Source organism: Idiotropiscis lumnitzeri, chromosome 7 (assembly GCF_059441095.1).
Source record: "Idiotropiscis lumnitzeri isolate Australia: NSW breed Sydney's pygmy pipehorse chromosome 7, RoL_Ilum_1.0, whole genome shotgun sequence".
Classification (NCBI taxonomy): Eukaryota; Metazoa; Chordata; class Actinopteri; order Syngnathiformes; family Syngnathidae; genus Idiotropiscis; species Idiotropiscis lumnitzeri.
In genome coordinates this window covers 13807041-13824383 of record NC_142397.1, presented here as the reverse complement: position 1 = coordinate 13824383, position 17343 = coordinate 13807041, and the positions used below count along the sequence as shown (strand labels likewise).

Below are 17343 nucleotides of genomic sequence, written 5' to 3'. Positions count from 1 at the left end.
TATTTATAGGCTACATGAGTATGAGTATCTAAGTATGTAAATGCAATGCTTTTTACTGCCAGGAAAAAATAGAGCTTGAAAACACACACTTGCAGTCAATGCCTCCAGCTGGACTGAATTAGTTTGCCTCTTGGCCATCTTAAATCTTGCAGTGAGGTCAGGCTGGAGTCACACTTTTAAAGAGAGCACATTTAGTAGCCTCAGGTTTACAAGGCTTATCAGACCAGAGGAATCTTTTTTCCTATATGATGACAGGAGTTCAATGGAGAGAGGAGACATTCCACCCTGAGGTAGAAGGGCAGCATTGTGTGCTCTGCTCTTTGACACTTGGAATAGTAACTGTGATCATTGATACAAGACAGTTGAAAAAAAAGACCTCTATTTGCATCTAGCAACATCACCAGCTTCAAGCCCGGTCCAAATCGGTTATTGTTCCATTTAATTTTACAGTCTGAGAGTTTCGATCGGCCTACTTCGGTGTTGGCCACACCCATAAAGGATTCATAAATATTTAACATTTATGATTCTCCCTCAGGAGCTGATTACATTTTAGCGGGGATTGCCTCATGGCAGTCAAAGTTAACAAGCAGCAAGGTCAAAATCAATGTGAAACAAATAACATTGAGTCATACCACATATCATTATTTTGTCATTTTCCCTCAATTTTGATCAAATGACCGAAGAAATGTTTATGTTTGACTGAAAATCACACTTCTTGCATGTTAGTTGTTCTTTATAAATCAGTTGCCAAACACATTCACGTTTTAGTATGCTTTCAACTAATGGCATCATTTAAGATGGGACCGAACTGACAATATTCACTTTGCTGAAGATTAATTTATTATTTTAAGGAAACTCTGACTCTCAATTTAGCATTACTTTGGCTGCGTAACTAATGTAGTTTTTTTCCCCCCGGTAAACAGGTGTTTCCCCTATTTACTCAATAACTTTGGCCCCGTTCCATTTAGGGCACTGCAGCCATTTCAGTGGGCTTTGCGTGCAATACTGAAGCCTGGGCCATCTAAATGGAACGTAACAATTTATCAACGTATTCATTTCATGTTTTGTTTACACCATAATGAAACGGACTATTAATTGACTGTGGAGTGAGGAGCTGACTCAGTTACATCAGTTTCCCTGGAAAATACATTAAAAGGATGTATAGTATTTCCTCCATGGAAATTTCATGTTTAGGGCTTTTTTGATTGAGTGGGTTACAGAAGGGATTTCAGTGAGCATTTCTCTTGTTACATACTACTGCACCCACTGAGTGCGCTGAAATGGAATTCACATGTAAAGTTGTATTGCTTGTTTAAACTTTCATCTATAGATGGCTCTGTTAATTTTTCACTGATCCAAAATATCCCCATTGCGTCATTTCATCCATACTCGTAATAGTACAGCAGTTCCCAACATAACACAATTAGAACTAAAACCATCCAATATGCAGCTCCGCTTTATTATTTGGGCCAACTCTTCCTGAATGTGTATGTGCATGTGTGTTCTATCAGCCATCACTATTTGTTTCTCCTGCTTCTGAAACATGCGGCGTGCAGTGATTAGAATGTCACGCCACATTTGGCATAATCAAAACACACGCACTCACTGTAATACTATCATAACATCAATTGGAAATATTGCCACATGTTCAAACAATTTCCACTTAGCTAGTCCTGTTTTTATGAATGGCGGAAAATTCAATCAAAAATAAATTATGCAGTCTTAGATGTGTCCAATTTACAATTTTTTATATCATGAATCTACTTATCTAGTGCAACAGTAAACATAAACAATACTTGTCACAAATACCAGTAAACCCACAACCTGCACTGTGAAGGAGGTCAGCGCTTCACTTTTGTAGTTTTAGTAGTTGAAAACTAAATACAATACAATACAATACAACTTTATTTATGTAGCGCATTTCACAACCGCTGGAGCTGTAACAAAGCGCTTTCCAGCTGGTGAAATATAAATTAGCAGGAAATTAGATATTTCACAACAACTGAAGCTTTAACATGGTTTAGGTCAAATGGAATTGACCACATAGCCACAAACATTGTACGAAACAAGGTTTTATCCCAAAAAAAGAATAAAGCTATTTATAATAAGCATTTTAGAAACAAGGGACTGAGCAATGTACAGCAATACAAATTGTTGGAACCCTTCCATTAAAGAAAGAGAGTCAACAACGGCCACTGAAATAACTTAAAATGTACATACAATAATAACTTTTACCAAAAATTAACTCATGAAAATTAGACATTGTTCAATGGTGTAATATAATTTTTGTAACAAATGAAACGGGCCTAGAGACTGCATGTTTTAGCTCTTTTCACAGATATTCAACTTCAGTCATTCAAAATCAAACAGACTAGGGCGATCAAGCAGCTAAGTGTCTGTCTAGAAGAAGAATGGCACGAATGTCAACTTGTATTTTCTCATGGTTGCCAAAGCCACTTTAGCGGCTGCACGGCACGGAGGCAGAATCCAGGCTGCCTCACCTCTTCCTTTATCTGCAGTTATATGCACAAAGCAAAACTAAATACATCGCACACATATGAAGCACGTTAACCCGACTTTAGAAAAGCTGAGCACATATTACAAGAGCCTTAACACGTAATCTTAAGGCAGTCAGAAAGGCATTTTCCGAGATGAACTTCTGTTTTAGTTCAATAATTTTACCAGTAGATAGTGATGTTCAACCTTTCTGCTCCTTGTGAGGTTATTGTGCAGTCTGAAGTGAGGCTGGCAACTGCCTCACTTCTCATTTCAGCCATGCATTTGAACAGGAAATGTGCAAATTCTGCAATTTTTTTCATGAAATGTTTGACATTATTGGAGGAGAATTCAAATGGAAAATAATTGTATGTAATCATTTGGTTAGTTTTACACTTCACACGTAGGTGAGGCCCTGCCTCCCCTGAGACGTGTATTTGCTTGTTGAAATCTTCTACATCTACCAGAATACTGAATCAGAATCTACCATATTGCCAGACAGCCAGAAAGCTTCTAAAAAAAAAAAAAAAAAAAGATTAAAAGGCGAAAACGCAGGCGGTGTCATTTGCTCCAATCCATGTGCAAAACAAGCCCCTTTAAGACAAACACATGCACAGCTTGATACAAACCATGGCCTTTTTTTTTCCCATGTAAAACTGGGGCATCTACGTCCAGCCAGCTGCACTAATGCAAAAGAAAAAATGATGAGTGTGGGACAGAGACCATGTGTGCGTGCGTGTGTACGCATGTGCACCGAGGTAATCCAGTGCTGCCGGCAGAGGCAGAAGGATGCATCAGAAAGACAGGATGGAGGGATAGGGTGGGAAAGGGCAAAAATGGAGAATCACACAAGAAGCAAATACTTTGAGGATTAGACACCAAATAGGAGGAAATATATGAGTAGAATAATTATTTTAAAAAAAATTCCAGCTCACATGCAGGGGTATTATTAGGGCAACTTGGACTAACTATTATAGTTCCCCTTGAATCATCATTCCTCTGCATTTCAATTTTGTGGGAACAAACTGCAGAAGACCAATTTTTGTAAAATTCCATAACACCATGCTTGGGTGTGTTTGCTGTGGAAAACATGCCTGAAGCCTGGCCTCCACCCATTAAAATATAACTTTTCACCTAATACACTCCAAACTTAAAAAGTCTCAATCATACAATGGCCTGGTTACACAATATTTATATCCATGATTCAAATTAAATCCCAATATCACCATTTGGGGTGATGGTCACATTATTTGATGCTGACAAGATGTCCCCATGAGGTGTTAATGGAGGTTTGTGATTTTTATGGGTGGGGGGGATGACAACCTTACAAGCGACTTGGACTTGAGTTAGGATGAATAGGTTAATCAAATGGAAAATTGAATTTGATAGCAAGAAGAGGGCACGCAAGAGGGCAGGAGGATGAGCAGAGGGAGGGTGACTTCTCATGTGACCTGCAGGCAGTCTGAACCCGCATCAGTCAGCCCTCACCTGCTCTTAATCAAAGTCACTGCTGCACATTCAAACGGTTGATTAGTTTGGAGACACAACAAGTCAATGGCCACGGCTGCACAGCACCTACTCACCTTTACGCACACGCACACGCATCCATATTTGTCCAGGTAATTGATCTCGTGGAAGCACAATCCATACTAAGCGCGGTAATGATGATGAAACAAGAGTTCCACTTCATGTTAGATGGAGGACACAGGGGAAATTGGGTTTCCTTGGAGGAGGTCAGCACTCTATTGTTGTCTAGCAGACAACTCACTCTTTGTGTTCATGGCAGGCTTGTGGCAGCCCATCGACAAGCTGACACACACACACACACGGCAACAAAATCTCTCCGGAACTGAATTGTAGCCTTCGTCAAACAGCAAAATTGTGTTGAAACCGAAGGTCATATGCAACCACCCACGGTTAAATGTTTGATTTTTGGAGCTCAAAATGCAATTTTTTGCAAGATTTTCAGGTACTCAGGGAGCGGAGGTTGGTGACTGCCTTCATCAAGTGTGCTATGGAAATTTGATACAATTCATGATTGGTAGAAGAACTTGCTGCATACAACAGAATAATAGCTTTGTGTTCAATTGAAAAGGGTCCAGATTTCAGACTAAGTAAGAAAAATTGAGAGTAAATTGAAAACTTTATTACTGGACCTTTTGTGATTTATTTTTATGGTGGTATGCTGTGATATTTTTGCAATATGAGCTTCACTCCATAAGTTGGGAAACATTGGCTTGGAGGCATTTGCTGCACCAATTTGAGTGTTGATGTGGCAGTGAAAAAAAACAAAAATATTGTCAAGGTGATGCTTTTCTGCCTCTTGACTGCGGTCGAGGTTGTCATAATCTGTGTTAGTTCGATCATTCGATTTTTTTTTCCACCTCTGGCTCCCTCAGCCACTCGTATCTTGCCCAGGTGTGCCTTGTTGTCTTGTCAGTTTGCTTGAACTTCACTCCTTCTTTCTTTGGCGGTTCATTGCTTCTGTTTCTGTCATTGTCAGTCACGTTTCACTGAGCCATTTCTTGTTTCATTACGTTGTGGGTTCATTCTCAATTTTGGTTTGTCACTTTCAAATTCATTTTCTTGGACTTTGTTTATTTTGTATTTCGTTCCTTGTGGTTTTGCTTTTCTAGAGCATGATGGGCATAAACATTTCAAATACAACTGAAGGCAAACCGAGTTTTGAATTTTGAGTGATACTGCTCTTCATCACAAAAGCAGAAAAATATCCAACTATCTTGTGCCATTTTAGTTCAAATTCTTCCAAGTGCATGAGACACACAAACGCCAGCCCCACATGAACAACGATACACACTCTTCCATTATTAAATGGCAATCCATCACTGTGCACAATACATGCGCATGTATTGATTTGCTTTGACCAAATGAATGTCCTGCGGGAGCTAATGCAACACCACAGTGAGTGAAACATTCACTTAGGAAAGATGAGATACTGTAACTTCATTTTGGTGAGCTTGTAAAAGATGAACCTTTTGGCTTTTGGGAGGCAGGAGCAACAGTGATGTTCATGACCATAGAATCCAAAATGTATCATCACTGGGACATAGATGGACAAAATGGTAATTGGGAATAATAAAAGAAAAATAATGATAATGATACTGAATGATACTGAAAATTCTATGTGCTGTTAATTGATTTCATGGCAATTTTTGAGAGGTTACTACTTGGATTGAGTGGAATTCTGCAGGAGCTTCTTGTTGCCTTCACAGAGTCGTACTCAAACTCTCAAGTCTCAAAAAAGGAAACGAATTCACCAGTAGTTTGTTGTGCCACAAAGTTAATTGACTTATTAAAAAAGTCAAAAGTGTTCTAAGACCTTGAAACTTTCTATTCAAGGTTTGGCCACACTGAGAAGGTCCTAAACAAGGAATGTGACTTAGAGTCATGGGAAATATTACATGTGATACGTTGTTTGTGTCTGTATCTCTCATCAGGAAGTTCTGTAATTGGGCCGATTTTTCTCACCGCTTTAATGACGTATTTCCACGTATTGTGTCAGAGCAGCGGTTATCAAAACATGGATGACATTACACTGTGTGTCTGTGCAGGCAAATGTTTTTTTTTTTTTTTTTTTATGTAGACAAGCCTTCTGCAGCCTGCAAACAAACAAAATACATTCTTTCGCTTTATTTACCACTAAAGGTTGAAAAATTCTCAAAACACACATACATTCCCATCACTTTCTTCTCGGGCGCGTGGTTAGATACACACACACATACACTCACACGCCTTCACACACAACAGCAAAGTGCCGTTAGATTGTTTTTGCAGCTGAAAGAGGAAGACGAATAGAGCGAGTTCACAAAAGTCAGAAGTCAAACAGGCCAGGGGAATGTTTACTGCTAGAACATATTTAAATTTCAAGTTTACAATCTTGTGCAGCATGAAAGCATTGTGTCCGTGTGCGTGCGTGTGTGTGCCACAGTGTACAAGGATGAGTTTGTGCAGAGGGAGCGATAAAGACGATGGAACCAGAATAGACAGAAAGCTGAACATTCCAATCTTCTATTTTCCATCCACCCATTTTGTGAATTGCAAATCCTCGCCAAGGTCACGTTTGGGTCAGAGTCCATCCCATTTGACTTTGGGCAAACTTTGTGGTACACCATGGACTGGTTCAATCTGCTATTTTTCCAACTTTAATCTGAAAATTATTCTAATAAATTGTTATTTTTAAAATTGATTACCAAATTGCAAACGTGAGACACAAACAAATTAGGATCAATGTTAGGTTTAGTGAGAAGTCTTATTTTGGTAAATGAAGTTTGTGTGATCCAAATGGATCAGTTGATGGTTAGCAGTTTTATAATGTCCGTGCACTATTTTATATGAGGAAAATTATCAGTCAGGGGATTGTGCTCCATACCTTAAACACTGTAATATAGATGACTGTACAATTTATACGTAAATGAAAAAAAAATGCATCCATTTTCTATAGCGCTTGCCCTTGTTAGGGTCGCGGGTGTGCTGGAGCATCTCTAATTTAGAGAGACGCAGCCTGGCTGGGTCACCAGTCAGGTGTCGCAGGGCATGTCTTGACAAACAACCGTTCATACTCATGTTCACGCCAATGGACAATGTAGTTGTCTTCAATTAAGAAACCATGCACGTTTTTGGAATGTGGAAAAAAAGATAAGTAGTGCTAAGGGGTGGCCATGGTTAGTCACTCAAACAGTTGGGGGGAGATTTTGATACGTGTGATGTTTCCGCCATTTTCACATGGATGCTATTAGACACCTTGTTACTATGCCACTAATCATTTACAACGAATGCATATTTAATGAACATTTAATTAATTAATCCGAATGCAAACTCTAAAACCAGCATTTGATTCTTAAAGTCAATCCTAGCCAAAATCATTGCTTTCGCAGCACAGAAAGAAAACAACATCGCAAAGAAATGATTGTTGATCATATCATATAATTTCATGTGACAAAATGCAGACATATTCCTATCTTGCCCAACACACTTAGAGTATAATACAAACAGGAATAAATCTTGGAAAAAACTTAGTTATTTAATTTTCAGATATATTTTGAGTTAATGAGCCGTCGATCGCAGAATGCAAAATGGCATCAGCTGTTGATGACAATTTATCACTGTGATTGTTTGTTAGCTCGTGACTGAATCGGGGCATGAGAGAGAAGAACACAATGTGATAATACACAAAATCAAAACACCGGCGAAGAGAATGTCATTATTTCATAAATTGAGCTCAGCAAAACGTTGGTTGTTCCTGCGTGTATTCTGTGTGTTGTTGGGCAAGATTCTGATATACAGAACCTTGCATTTTATTTCAAGACTGAGGATGACATGATAAACAATGATGTTTGGTTACAGACAGAAGAATGTGAATAATGTGTCTGGATGTGTGTATGGCCACCCCGCAGTGACGTGTTGCGTCAGCCGGGCCACCCCACTGAGTTCCGAGCAATGCCACTGTCTTACACTGTAAAACTACTCCAAGTACAACAATAAAGTGCAAAATAAAGCAAAGCTTTTATAAGCAAAAAGAAAATGACTTGTTGTTGTTGTTAAGTACATTGAATTGAGATTTAGGCCTTAAATTCACAGATCATCTTCATCAACCAGTGAGAGGTTTACTAATAAAGCTTAGTGACATGGAAATGATTACCTATACATGTCATTGACACTTTCCTCACAAAGAAGAAAATACCAGAGTGCAAGTATCACATCTCATACACACTAATAAAAGATTCATCTCATAATTAATGCAGCATGATTAGATTATAGAGCAATACGTTTCTAAATGAGTATCTAATGGGAGCGTTGTAATGAAGTTAAAGGATGTTCCAGGAAGTGCAAGGGCACGTGCGCGCGCACACATAATGCGCAAGTTCTTTTTCAGAAGCCTCTCAACAGTGAGTATGCAGGGGTTTGAAGGAGCAATGTTTGCATGTTTGTTAACATTTCTCATGCAAATGAGAGACGAGTCACGAGCGCTCCCATATGCACTGCGCTTGTGTGCTGCAAACAGCTGCATATCGCTCACAAAATAAGCCTGCCGTCCATCACTCAGGACAGATTATGAAGCCAAACTCAAAAGCAGCGGTGATGTTTGCAGTATGTTTCGGGTAATCCTGCAATGAGGCGGAGATACAAGGTGTTCGGGGGTGGCTTTGGCCACCCATAATTACTCCGTGGCTTACCCCACAGCGTAGGAAACGTTTGGATATTTGTGATTTTTTTTTATCATGTTATGTTAGGGGCACCCACTTCTGGGTTAACTGTTTAACGAACCGCTTACCACCACATGAATGCTGAACTCCCAGTTAAAGTGCCAGTATATGCCGAAGCATTGCAAGATTTGGTTAGGGACGATTGCAGCGACAGATGAAAACCCACTTCCGTCCTTGCTTAGTCAGTCCTTTTTAAAAAACTTCACATGCTCCGTCCCCAAACGGGTGTCCATTCAGGTTGGACGGACAGACCGCTTCGTCCCATCCTTGGGACTAACTGTCCATCTCTGCTCATATTCAACACATCATATCATACACAGCTGAGAAGTCATTATTTATTATACCGTCCACAGCCAGGGTTTCATGAAACAAAACGGACCCATACACCATTCTTGAACACACAAACTCATAAAACAATCAGGAACAAACTTAACTAAAAAGCAAAACACTTTGTGAAGAATTAAGAGACTTTTGTCTCATTGTGCTTTTCAGATATGATTTGAATGAATGAGCCATTGATCCTAATATGCAAAATGGCGTCGGCCATCTCCGGCAATTTGTCACTCTGATTGGTTGTTGGCTAGCAAATCAGTCCATGAGATTGAAGCAGACTATGAGACACAAAAGCAAAACAATGGCAAATAAAAGGGTCTCAGCAACCTGTTGCTTATCACGTAGATATTGGTCCTGCTTGATTATGACTTTCATGGGCATTGTTCTGGATATGGGTGAATTCTAAATTTCATGAAACGTTGACTGTGCATAGTATCACAAAGAATGGCGGAAGCACACACGGCCACTTCTGAACAATTTACCCGAGCCACCCGACTGGAAAATGTCTAGCTACGGCACTGATCCTGCAGTTCAAAACATTTGCCCTAGAGATATTATATTCTGATCTGAGATTACTCAGGATTTTACCATGGGAGACCTCTAGGAAATAAGGCAAAAATTGAAAAAAAAAATGCAGCTGTACATGCATTCAGACAAAAAAAAAATCAATAAATAAAATCAAAAGATGTAAAGGAGATGTTTTTAATGAGTGATGTCACAACACACATTCTGCACATCACACATACTTAAAAATCACGCAAAGGGCGTCCTGCTCACCCAGATCTGCAAGGTCTCCTCCGCAAGCTTTTAATTTGCATGGATCAACTCTAATCCCCAATCCTGCTCATCTCTTTTCCACCCAAGCAACCCTGATGGAAAATATCTGAGCCAGGGAGGACATGCGGATTATCGCTCGTCTGACATCAACTCGTCTCCACTCGCAGTTTGGACAACATCATTTTCGCCGAGAGATTGTCACGCCTCACGTGACAATGCATGTGAGCCAATGGAGAATTAAACAGTAAACCGAGCAAGCAACCAACAGCGATAGAAAACGGATCAATTGACCCGCTGGCTTGCAGGGGGAACTGAAATGGAGCATGCTCCTGAGTGATGGCAATGATAAATGAGAGGAGGATGGCGGGAGACTGATTTATTGAAGACCAATGAATGAGACGTGTGCGTTTGTACACGCGTGTGTAGACACGCCCCGCTAATGTGATAGTAGCTCACCGTAACTCTGTCAACTATAGGACAGATGAAGGCCCATTTTTCATTCAGGGGTGTCAAACACGTCGCAAGGATAGCAGGCTATAGCTAACGGTGAAACCAAAGAAATGTGTTATGTTACAAAAGACAAAATAATCACAATTCAGCATACACTTTGGTTTTCACCAACACATTTGCTTTGAAAGGGAATAACACATTTGTTTTGTGTAAACAGGAGCAGATTTAAAGACATTTTAAATGAAACATTGAATGTTTCCTTTTTAGCAAAGTGTAACATCAAAGTTTGGCTGAGTTTGGAATCAGTCCTAATCCGCAATATTATTATTATCATCCTCTTTTTTTTTAAATCATCCCTGTGGCTGTGGCACAGCTTTGAAAATTTTGCGGTTCACACACTGACACGTATGAGCGCAGAGCTACAATCTTGCTACTTCATGCGTCTCAGTTTCCCGTCAATACAAAACACTTCACATGCACCTTTGGATGCAAAGCATTGCACAGCTCGATTTCAATCGCATCTCCAAAGGTTTTCTCAGTTTTCCTATCATGTTCTGAGTTTGTTGTCTTCGTTCGGGTCATGGTAAGCCGGAGCCGATCCCAGCTGACTGTGGGCAAGTGTCACCAGTCAAAATAGTAGGACACGTTTTTTCCCTTTCAATTTAATTTTAAGTTGGCGAGGAGAAGTCACATGCTAGCATTTCACTAAGTTTACGTGACCAAATATGGTTCTCACTCGTGTATTGAACGACATCCAACTCTTGCTCTTGATTTTTCATCTTTCAAAGATATTTTAGACAGATGGGTGAACTTCAACCGATATTGTGAGCCCGGCCCTCTCTCAGGTCCAAACATCAGTGACCTCTGATCGCTCAAATTTCCCCCAGAACGTCTTCCCAGACGGATGGATGCCTTTAAAGGATGAACAGTTTGTGACTAAATAGGAGTTATACAATAACAGTGAGTTAAAAGCCATGCATCACTCAGTAAGAATAATAACACTGGTCAACAGCAAATTTTAATCAGAGAGAAATATTTCTGATGCTGACTTCTAAAATGTCTTTTGCATTTGTTGAAGTTTTACCAATAAAAGCTTACGCAATGCTGATTTCAACAATGCCTTGTAATTGATAGCTACAAGGTTTCCATAAAAAAAAACAAAAAAAAAACACTTGTTGCGGAGTTTGACCCTTAATTCATACATATTACTATTTTACATTGTTACATTGTAATTATTTTGAAAACACGAGAAAAAAACTAAGACGGATATGGAACCAGCGCAGAAGAATTCATCTCGAAAAGTTACTTAAACATTTATTAACCAATGTAATGAAAGACATGAAATAAGGTCCTCATTTTGTATCATCACAGTGCTGGCTTCACGTCGTGCCATATATTATGCAGATAATTAGACAACGTAAAGTATCAAGAAGAGAATTCCTCAGGTACTTTATTGGACTTATTTTTGTCAGCAACATGGAAAATTCTCGCAGTAACAACCGCAGCTTGGTGTTCTTCGGTGGTCACACATCACACTCAGAGATCACAAAGCGTCGCCTCTCCGCATGTGGCCACAAGTAACGGCTGCATAATTCATGGGCAGGCAGGGAGGTCCCACACACACACACACACACACAGACCCTATCCACACGTACACACACCTCTTGGCACACAGTCAAGATGTTTCTCTTGTCAGCGCTACCATTATTCTATTCAGGCGTGCTTCATTTGGCTAATATGACAGGAACCGTTACATGACCTTTGTTCAAACATTTATACCTGTGTTTGTGCGTGTGAGAGAGTGTTATTTACTGTGTAATTACCATTAGCACATTAGAGCGTGCGGTGTTATGCCACAACCCATAGTCACTGGCCTGTGCAGCGGAGGCCATTCATGTAAAATATTCAAACCTCACATTGCCAATTAGTGTAATGGGGGCGTATTTGCATAAAAGGGTTGAGGGGGCATAAATAAAGGGCTGCACGAAACAACTGTGCAATGTTGAGGGATGAACAGCAATGACACACAAGGATTGTGTTTTGGAATTGTTGCCATTGCATAGTGGAGGAGCGGTGAACGTTGGTACCATGCAGCAAGGAGGTTTCTGGTTAAGTCGGTTCACTAGGCACTTTTTTACTTACATTTAAGTTCATTTACAAAGTATGGCGAGTTGAACTCTACCCTATCAAAAGGTATTTTAGTAACTTATTAACTTTAGGCTCAATTTATTTTTGCACAGAAGTTTGTAAATGTACAACTTCATTTGATGAGCAACTTTGTGGCGCAATTAAAAAATCCTAGGGAACTGAAGCAAGGGTTTCATCAAAACAATGAACAACAGGAAACAGTTTTATGTTTTAAATTCGCAATGTGTGTAATAGCAAACAGTATTTTTTTTTTGCCAAGAAGCAGAGCTAAATTTATTTTTTTTAAAAACGCTGCTTTAATTAAAATTACTTTATTACTATTCACTTAAAAAGTATTATTTTTTTTACTCTACACAGAGCAACAAAATGAAGAGTACAAAAAAACAAAACAAAAACAGCCTCCAGATAACTTTGTACAGTCAAATTTGGCAATGAGGAAAAAAAAAAGGGCCTCTGCTTTGCAACCCCTTTTCCTGCAATCATTTTTTCACTTTTCCTTGGTCGCAGATCTGCAGACTTGACTTGTGCAGTCAGTGATTACCTAATTAACAATTAACTAGTTTCAAGGCTTTTGAGTACACCATTGACTGGTCGCCAGTCAATCATGGCGTACATACGAATAACCGTTCGCACTCAGGTTGGAGTACAACACACAAAGGACTCACAGTCAAACTGGAACCTTTGAATTTTGAGGAATGTATGCCAACCTTTTTCAGACAAGCTGATTGTTAAAACTATTTTCATCACTCTCTGCCTTGTTTTTTTGGTTGGGTTGGAAAAATCCTGTGTCACTCAAACGGTTGTTGTTGCGGAATTAACCACTACAGATATTTTATGAAATAACTGAATAGATGGGGATATTATAATCAAGTTCGGAGTGCATGAGGTCGGCACTCTAATTAACAAGTTTGTTGCCTTAACAATTGGGAACAGGTTATATTGTACGTGCACTCCTGTGTACAGCAAAAAGGCGGATGGAGATATTCTGTCCTCTCTGTCTGTATTGTAAAGGTCAAATGCTGTCTTAAAAGTAATAAAACAGAAATACAACATCTCTCTGGCTATCTTGCACTCACATGACAATTTTATGGGTCTACATGAACGATGAAGCGAAAAACAACAACATTGCTTGAACTTATTCTGCCACATCACGGACCTCAGGAAGAGGTTCATACTCATCCACATTTGGAAACACATTTGTCACTTAACTTCTACATTTGCTTGTGACGTTACACGTTCACGGTTGCAATTATTTTTCAGTGGATGCCTGAATGTTGTTTTTAAAGTAGAGGCTATGATATTTCTTGACTTCAATAAAGGTGCTGCTCTAAAAACTCCATAGTAGTGAATGATTATCTTACATTACATTATATTACATTCTCTACATGAAAAAAAAAATTAAATGCTATTTTGGAAACGTGTTTATGCAACAAGATTTTGGCGCCCAAAAACAAAAACACTTGTAAACAGGTCCCAGGGTGAATGTTTATGGAAAACGTTACTATTATTCGCTCTTCATCCCCACTATGTATTCCACAAAAACGTAACTCTTGTCGTGGTTTATTTCTACCACCTTTTCTGTTGACTTCTGTATGCGAACCTCCTCTCCTCCCAAATAGTTTTCATCTTTAAAGACGTGTGACCTTCACGATTGAGATTTCGGGGACTGTGCCACACATTATCACTTGAGGTCAGCATAATAACAACCAGAGTCATTCTGCTCCTTGTTAAACACACTTGGTGTTTTATTTACATATGTTAAGACAAGAAAATGTGCCCTTAATGTCAGTCATACAGCTTTCATGGAACCGTTTTCTGGTACACACCAGCTTCCAACACAAGTGGTTCATGTACAGCCTTGGTACAAAACATAATAATAATAATAAGAGTACGACAATGTAATACATCCAGAGATCCATCAACAAAACTGAGATGTTTCCTTGGATACGTCAGGGCCCCTGGATAACAGCATAACGCAAACTTTTAAAACCAGGGTACAAAAAATGCGATAATGGGAATCTTTTTAGAACTACAGTGGAATGGTGTGGGATCGAGAAGCCTGTGTTTTAAAAGGCAAATGAAAAGGAAACACTCAACAATTCCATCGACATGATGTTGGGGTAGTTGAATAAGTTTTTGTTGAATGTGTGAAAAACAATACATTTTTTGTTTCAATTTTGGGTGATACGTTTGGGGGTTGGAAAACACCCCTGCACTTTTTGTACCGTAGACTCCTATATTTTCATCGGAACACACATAATTAAGTTGGCATTTTATGATTCAATAAACTCATCTTTACTGCATATTTCACAACCAATTTAATTGTGCTCATTGAGCTTTTTTTTAATTATTATTTTAGCATAAAATGAAGAGTTTTGGTTACAGTTGGCTACCACACCTTCCTGACTGGATCCAACTCTCACAGATAAGGTTTATTGCCTGTGTGCATCTGCGCCACAATGTGCATACTGCAGATTAAATAAACAGCCCAAGATGTGTAAGACAAAACAAAGCAGACCAATATCCTCGCTAGAGTGGAAATCAAAAGACTTAAGCTGTGTTTTTTTAGAGCAAATTGTTGACAGATTTAGAGAGGATTTAAGTGTGAATAAATTTACTCCTTTCCAAGGCTATTTTAATGGCATGGGAGAATGTTCTAAACTCCTGTTTCAATGGCAGGGCCGTACTGAGAAGAACAATGGCGCCCCGAATTGTGCTATATAGCAGAGGTTTGGGTGGATGCCATCCAACTTCCCAACCATAGCCACACAATTGGCAAAATTCCTAATGATCAATTTAATTATTATGAGCATCCCGCTTGTAAAAGGTAAACGATTAAATTATTATGAGCATCCCGCTTGTAAAAGGTAAACGATTTGGGGGGGCAAAAAATGTATTGTGAGTTCACCAATGTTACATATGCATGATAAACAACCTATAATAATGTCATCAAAAATGCAATTGACAAAAGATGACCATCTATAATTCTTTCAGTTAAGTATCTGTTAGTGAGCTACACTGACACATTTGGAAGGCCTGAGATTTCAAGTATGTAGCAGGAAAATGAAGAGAGAAGAATAGAATCCTAATAGAGTCGGAAAAACAATCGATGCAAATGTTAACGGTTGCATATGCTGTGACTTGTGTGTGTGTAGACGAGCGAACTGCATCGTGTGTAGCAACTGGATGTAATGAATAAATGCAATTTGAAATATTTGGAACCTATGAAGTGCACTTTAATTTTTTGTCCTTTTTTCCTCTCATGCCTCAAATGAAGTGCCACCACTAGCTGGTACCTAGAGTGGTGACGTTCAATGTTTATGTGTCTCATTCATGGGCTCTCCTTGTTTGGAATCTTTCTCAGGGCAGAGAGGGTGGAAACACCAAAATGTCTGGGGAGAAAAAAGTCAAGGACTAGTGTGATAATGTGCGGCTATTTTTCCCCTCAGATATCTGAAATTAATCCATCCCGTGTGTTTTTCTTCTTCTTCTTTTTGTCCTGATTTGAGCAGAAAAGGCACTAAGCTGAGAATCGAGAATCAAGCTGACACTTTTGAACATTTTACCTGCAGTGAAATGGCTGGATTGTTGTCGATTGCAGTTTGCCGTGAGTTAGAAGCAGAAAAAGGCTCTAGTTCTAGCATTTTTTGGCTTTTTTTTTCTATTATCAGCTTCTTCTTCATTTTTTATTTTTTTCCAGAACCATCCCCTCATTGTCGCTTCTCGCCTCTCGCTCCTCTGCCCCGTCCAACTGTACCTCAGAGTTGAGGTGCCGTTGTAATGCACATCACTGTTAATGGAACGCAGGACATGAATTCGGTCAGTTGGAAGGGAGAGGTGTGTGTTGCTTTTCACTCGTGTGTCCACAGTAGTTCAAAGCGCCTGCTTCATGGTTACTTGTAGAAATCCTAATAATTATTCAACAAAGCCATCTAGTTCTCAAAGCATGAATACTTGAAGACTGGAAAAGTTCTTCGTGTGACACAGAAGACTGCAGAGGAGAACCAGGTATCATGAGTGGCTCTGTAGAACCTTGCAGGGTCAACACGTTCGGTTTTCTCCACTAAGTGATCCCATATAGGAATCATCTGGGATGAAAATCATTCCTCGTATGTTCTTCCATCCCCCAGCGCTAAGCCCAGGTTATCATTTGCATATCCACAATGTGTGTTATCGGGCGTCCCGTCGGCTCCACAGGTTCGATTCTGGTCTCCCGCATTCTTTGTGACGCCTACAAACTTGTTTCTCTTAGAAACATGGTTCCAATGCTGTAGGACACTTTCCTCATAGAGGCCGGAGGAGCGGAGCGAGAGCTGGTCAGTGATGCATGGCTGTGAGACGTTCCCGCCTCCAGGAAATAACAGGTTCCTGGAATCTCTTTGGGAAAGTTCTCAGGGAGTTCCAGGTGTGAACGAGGGACGAAGGAAAACGATCGGTCATCTTTAAGCAGCCTGAGGAAGGAAGACATTTCAGAGTTTTGAACTCAAAATTAAAAAAATTAAAAAAATGTCACCCATGATGTCACACATCTACACATCTCGTAAGAGCTCAGCTCAGTGTGAGCATTTACAACAACGTTTTTAACGTTTCAACGTGAACGTTCCTGTGATGACAAAGAGGAATTGATTGCGACATTGATCAGAAAAAAAAAATGTTTATTGTGATTTAAGAAAGTGATTCACTTGTCCTGGCTTTTTATTCAAATATGATAGTACAGTGAGGATATTTGTGGGTCAGCATGTGCACATTCCCCTTTTTGCAGATTGTTGTAGACACACCGCCTCCATTATTCGCTAAAAATAAAACAAACACCTTTTACCCAGTGGGCCTTCACCGGCTTTTCTGCTCTATTTGAAGTATGAAATTGTAATAACTTATTTACAACAGTATTTGTCTTCATTTCATAGCTGCGTCT

At 39.5% G+C, this 17343-nt stretch overlaps 1 protein-coding gene across 1 annotated transcript in view; it reads right to left on the bottom strand.

Moving 5' to 3' along the window:
• Positions 1 to 14149: 14149 nt before the first annotated feature.
• The window catches only part of gucy1a2 (guanylate cyclase 1, soluble, alpha 2), a 29840-nt gene continuing 26646 nt past the window's right edge, over positions 14150 to 17343 (bottom strand). The window contains exon 9 of the mRNA XM_088300596.1: positions 14150 to 16879. Coding sequence (XP_088156722.1) covers positions 16660 to 16879 — 220 coding nt within the window. The 3' untranslated portion in view covers positions 14150 to 16659. The remainder of the gene's footprint in view (positions 16880 to 17343) is intronic.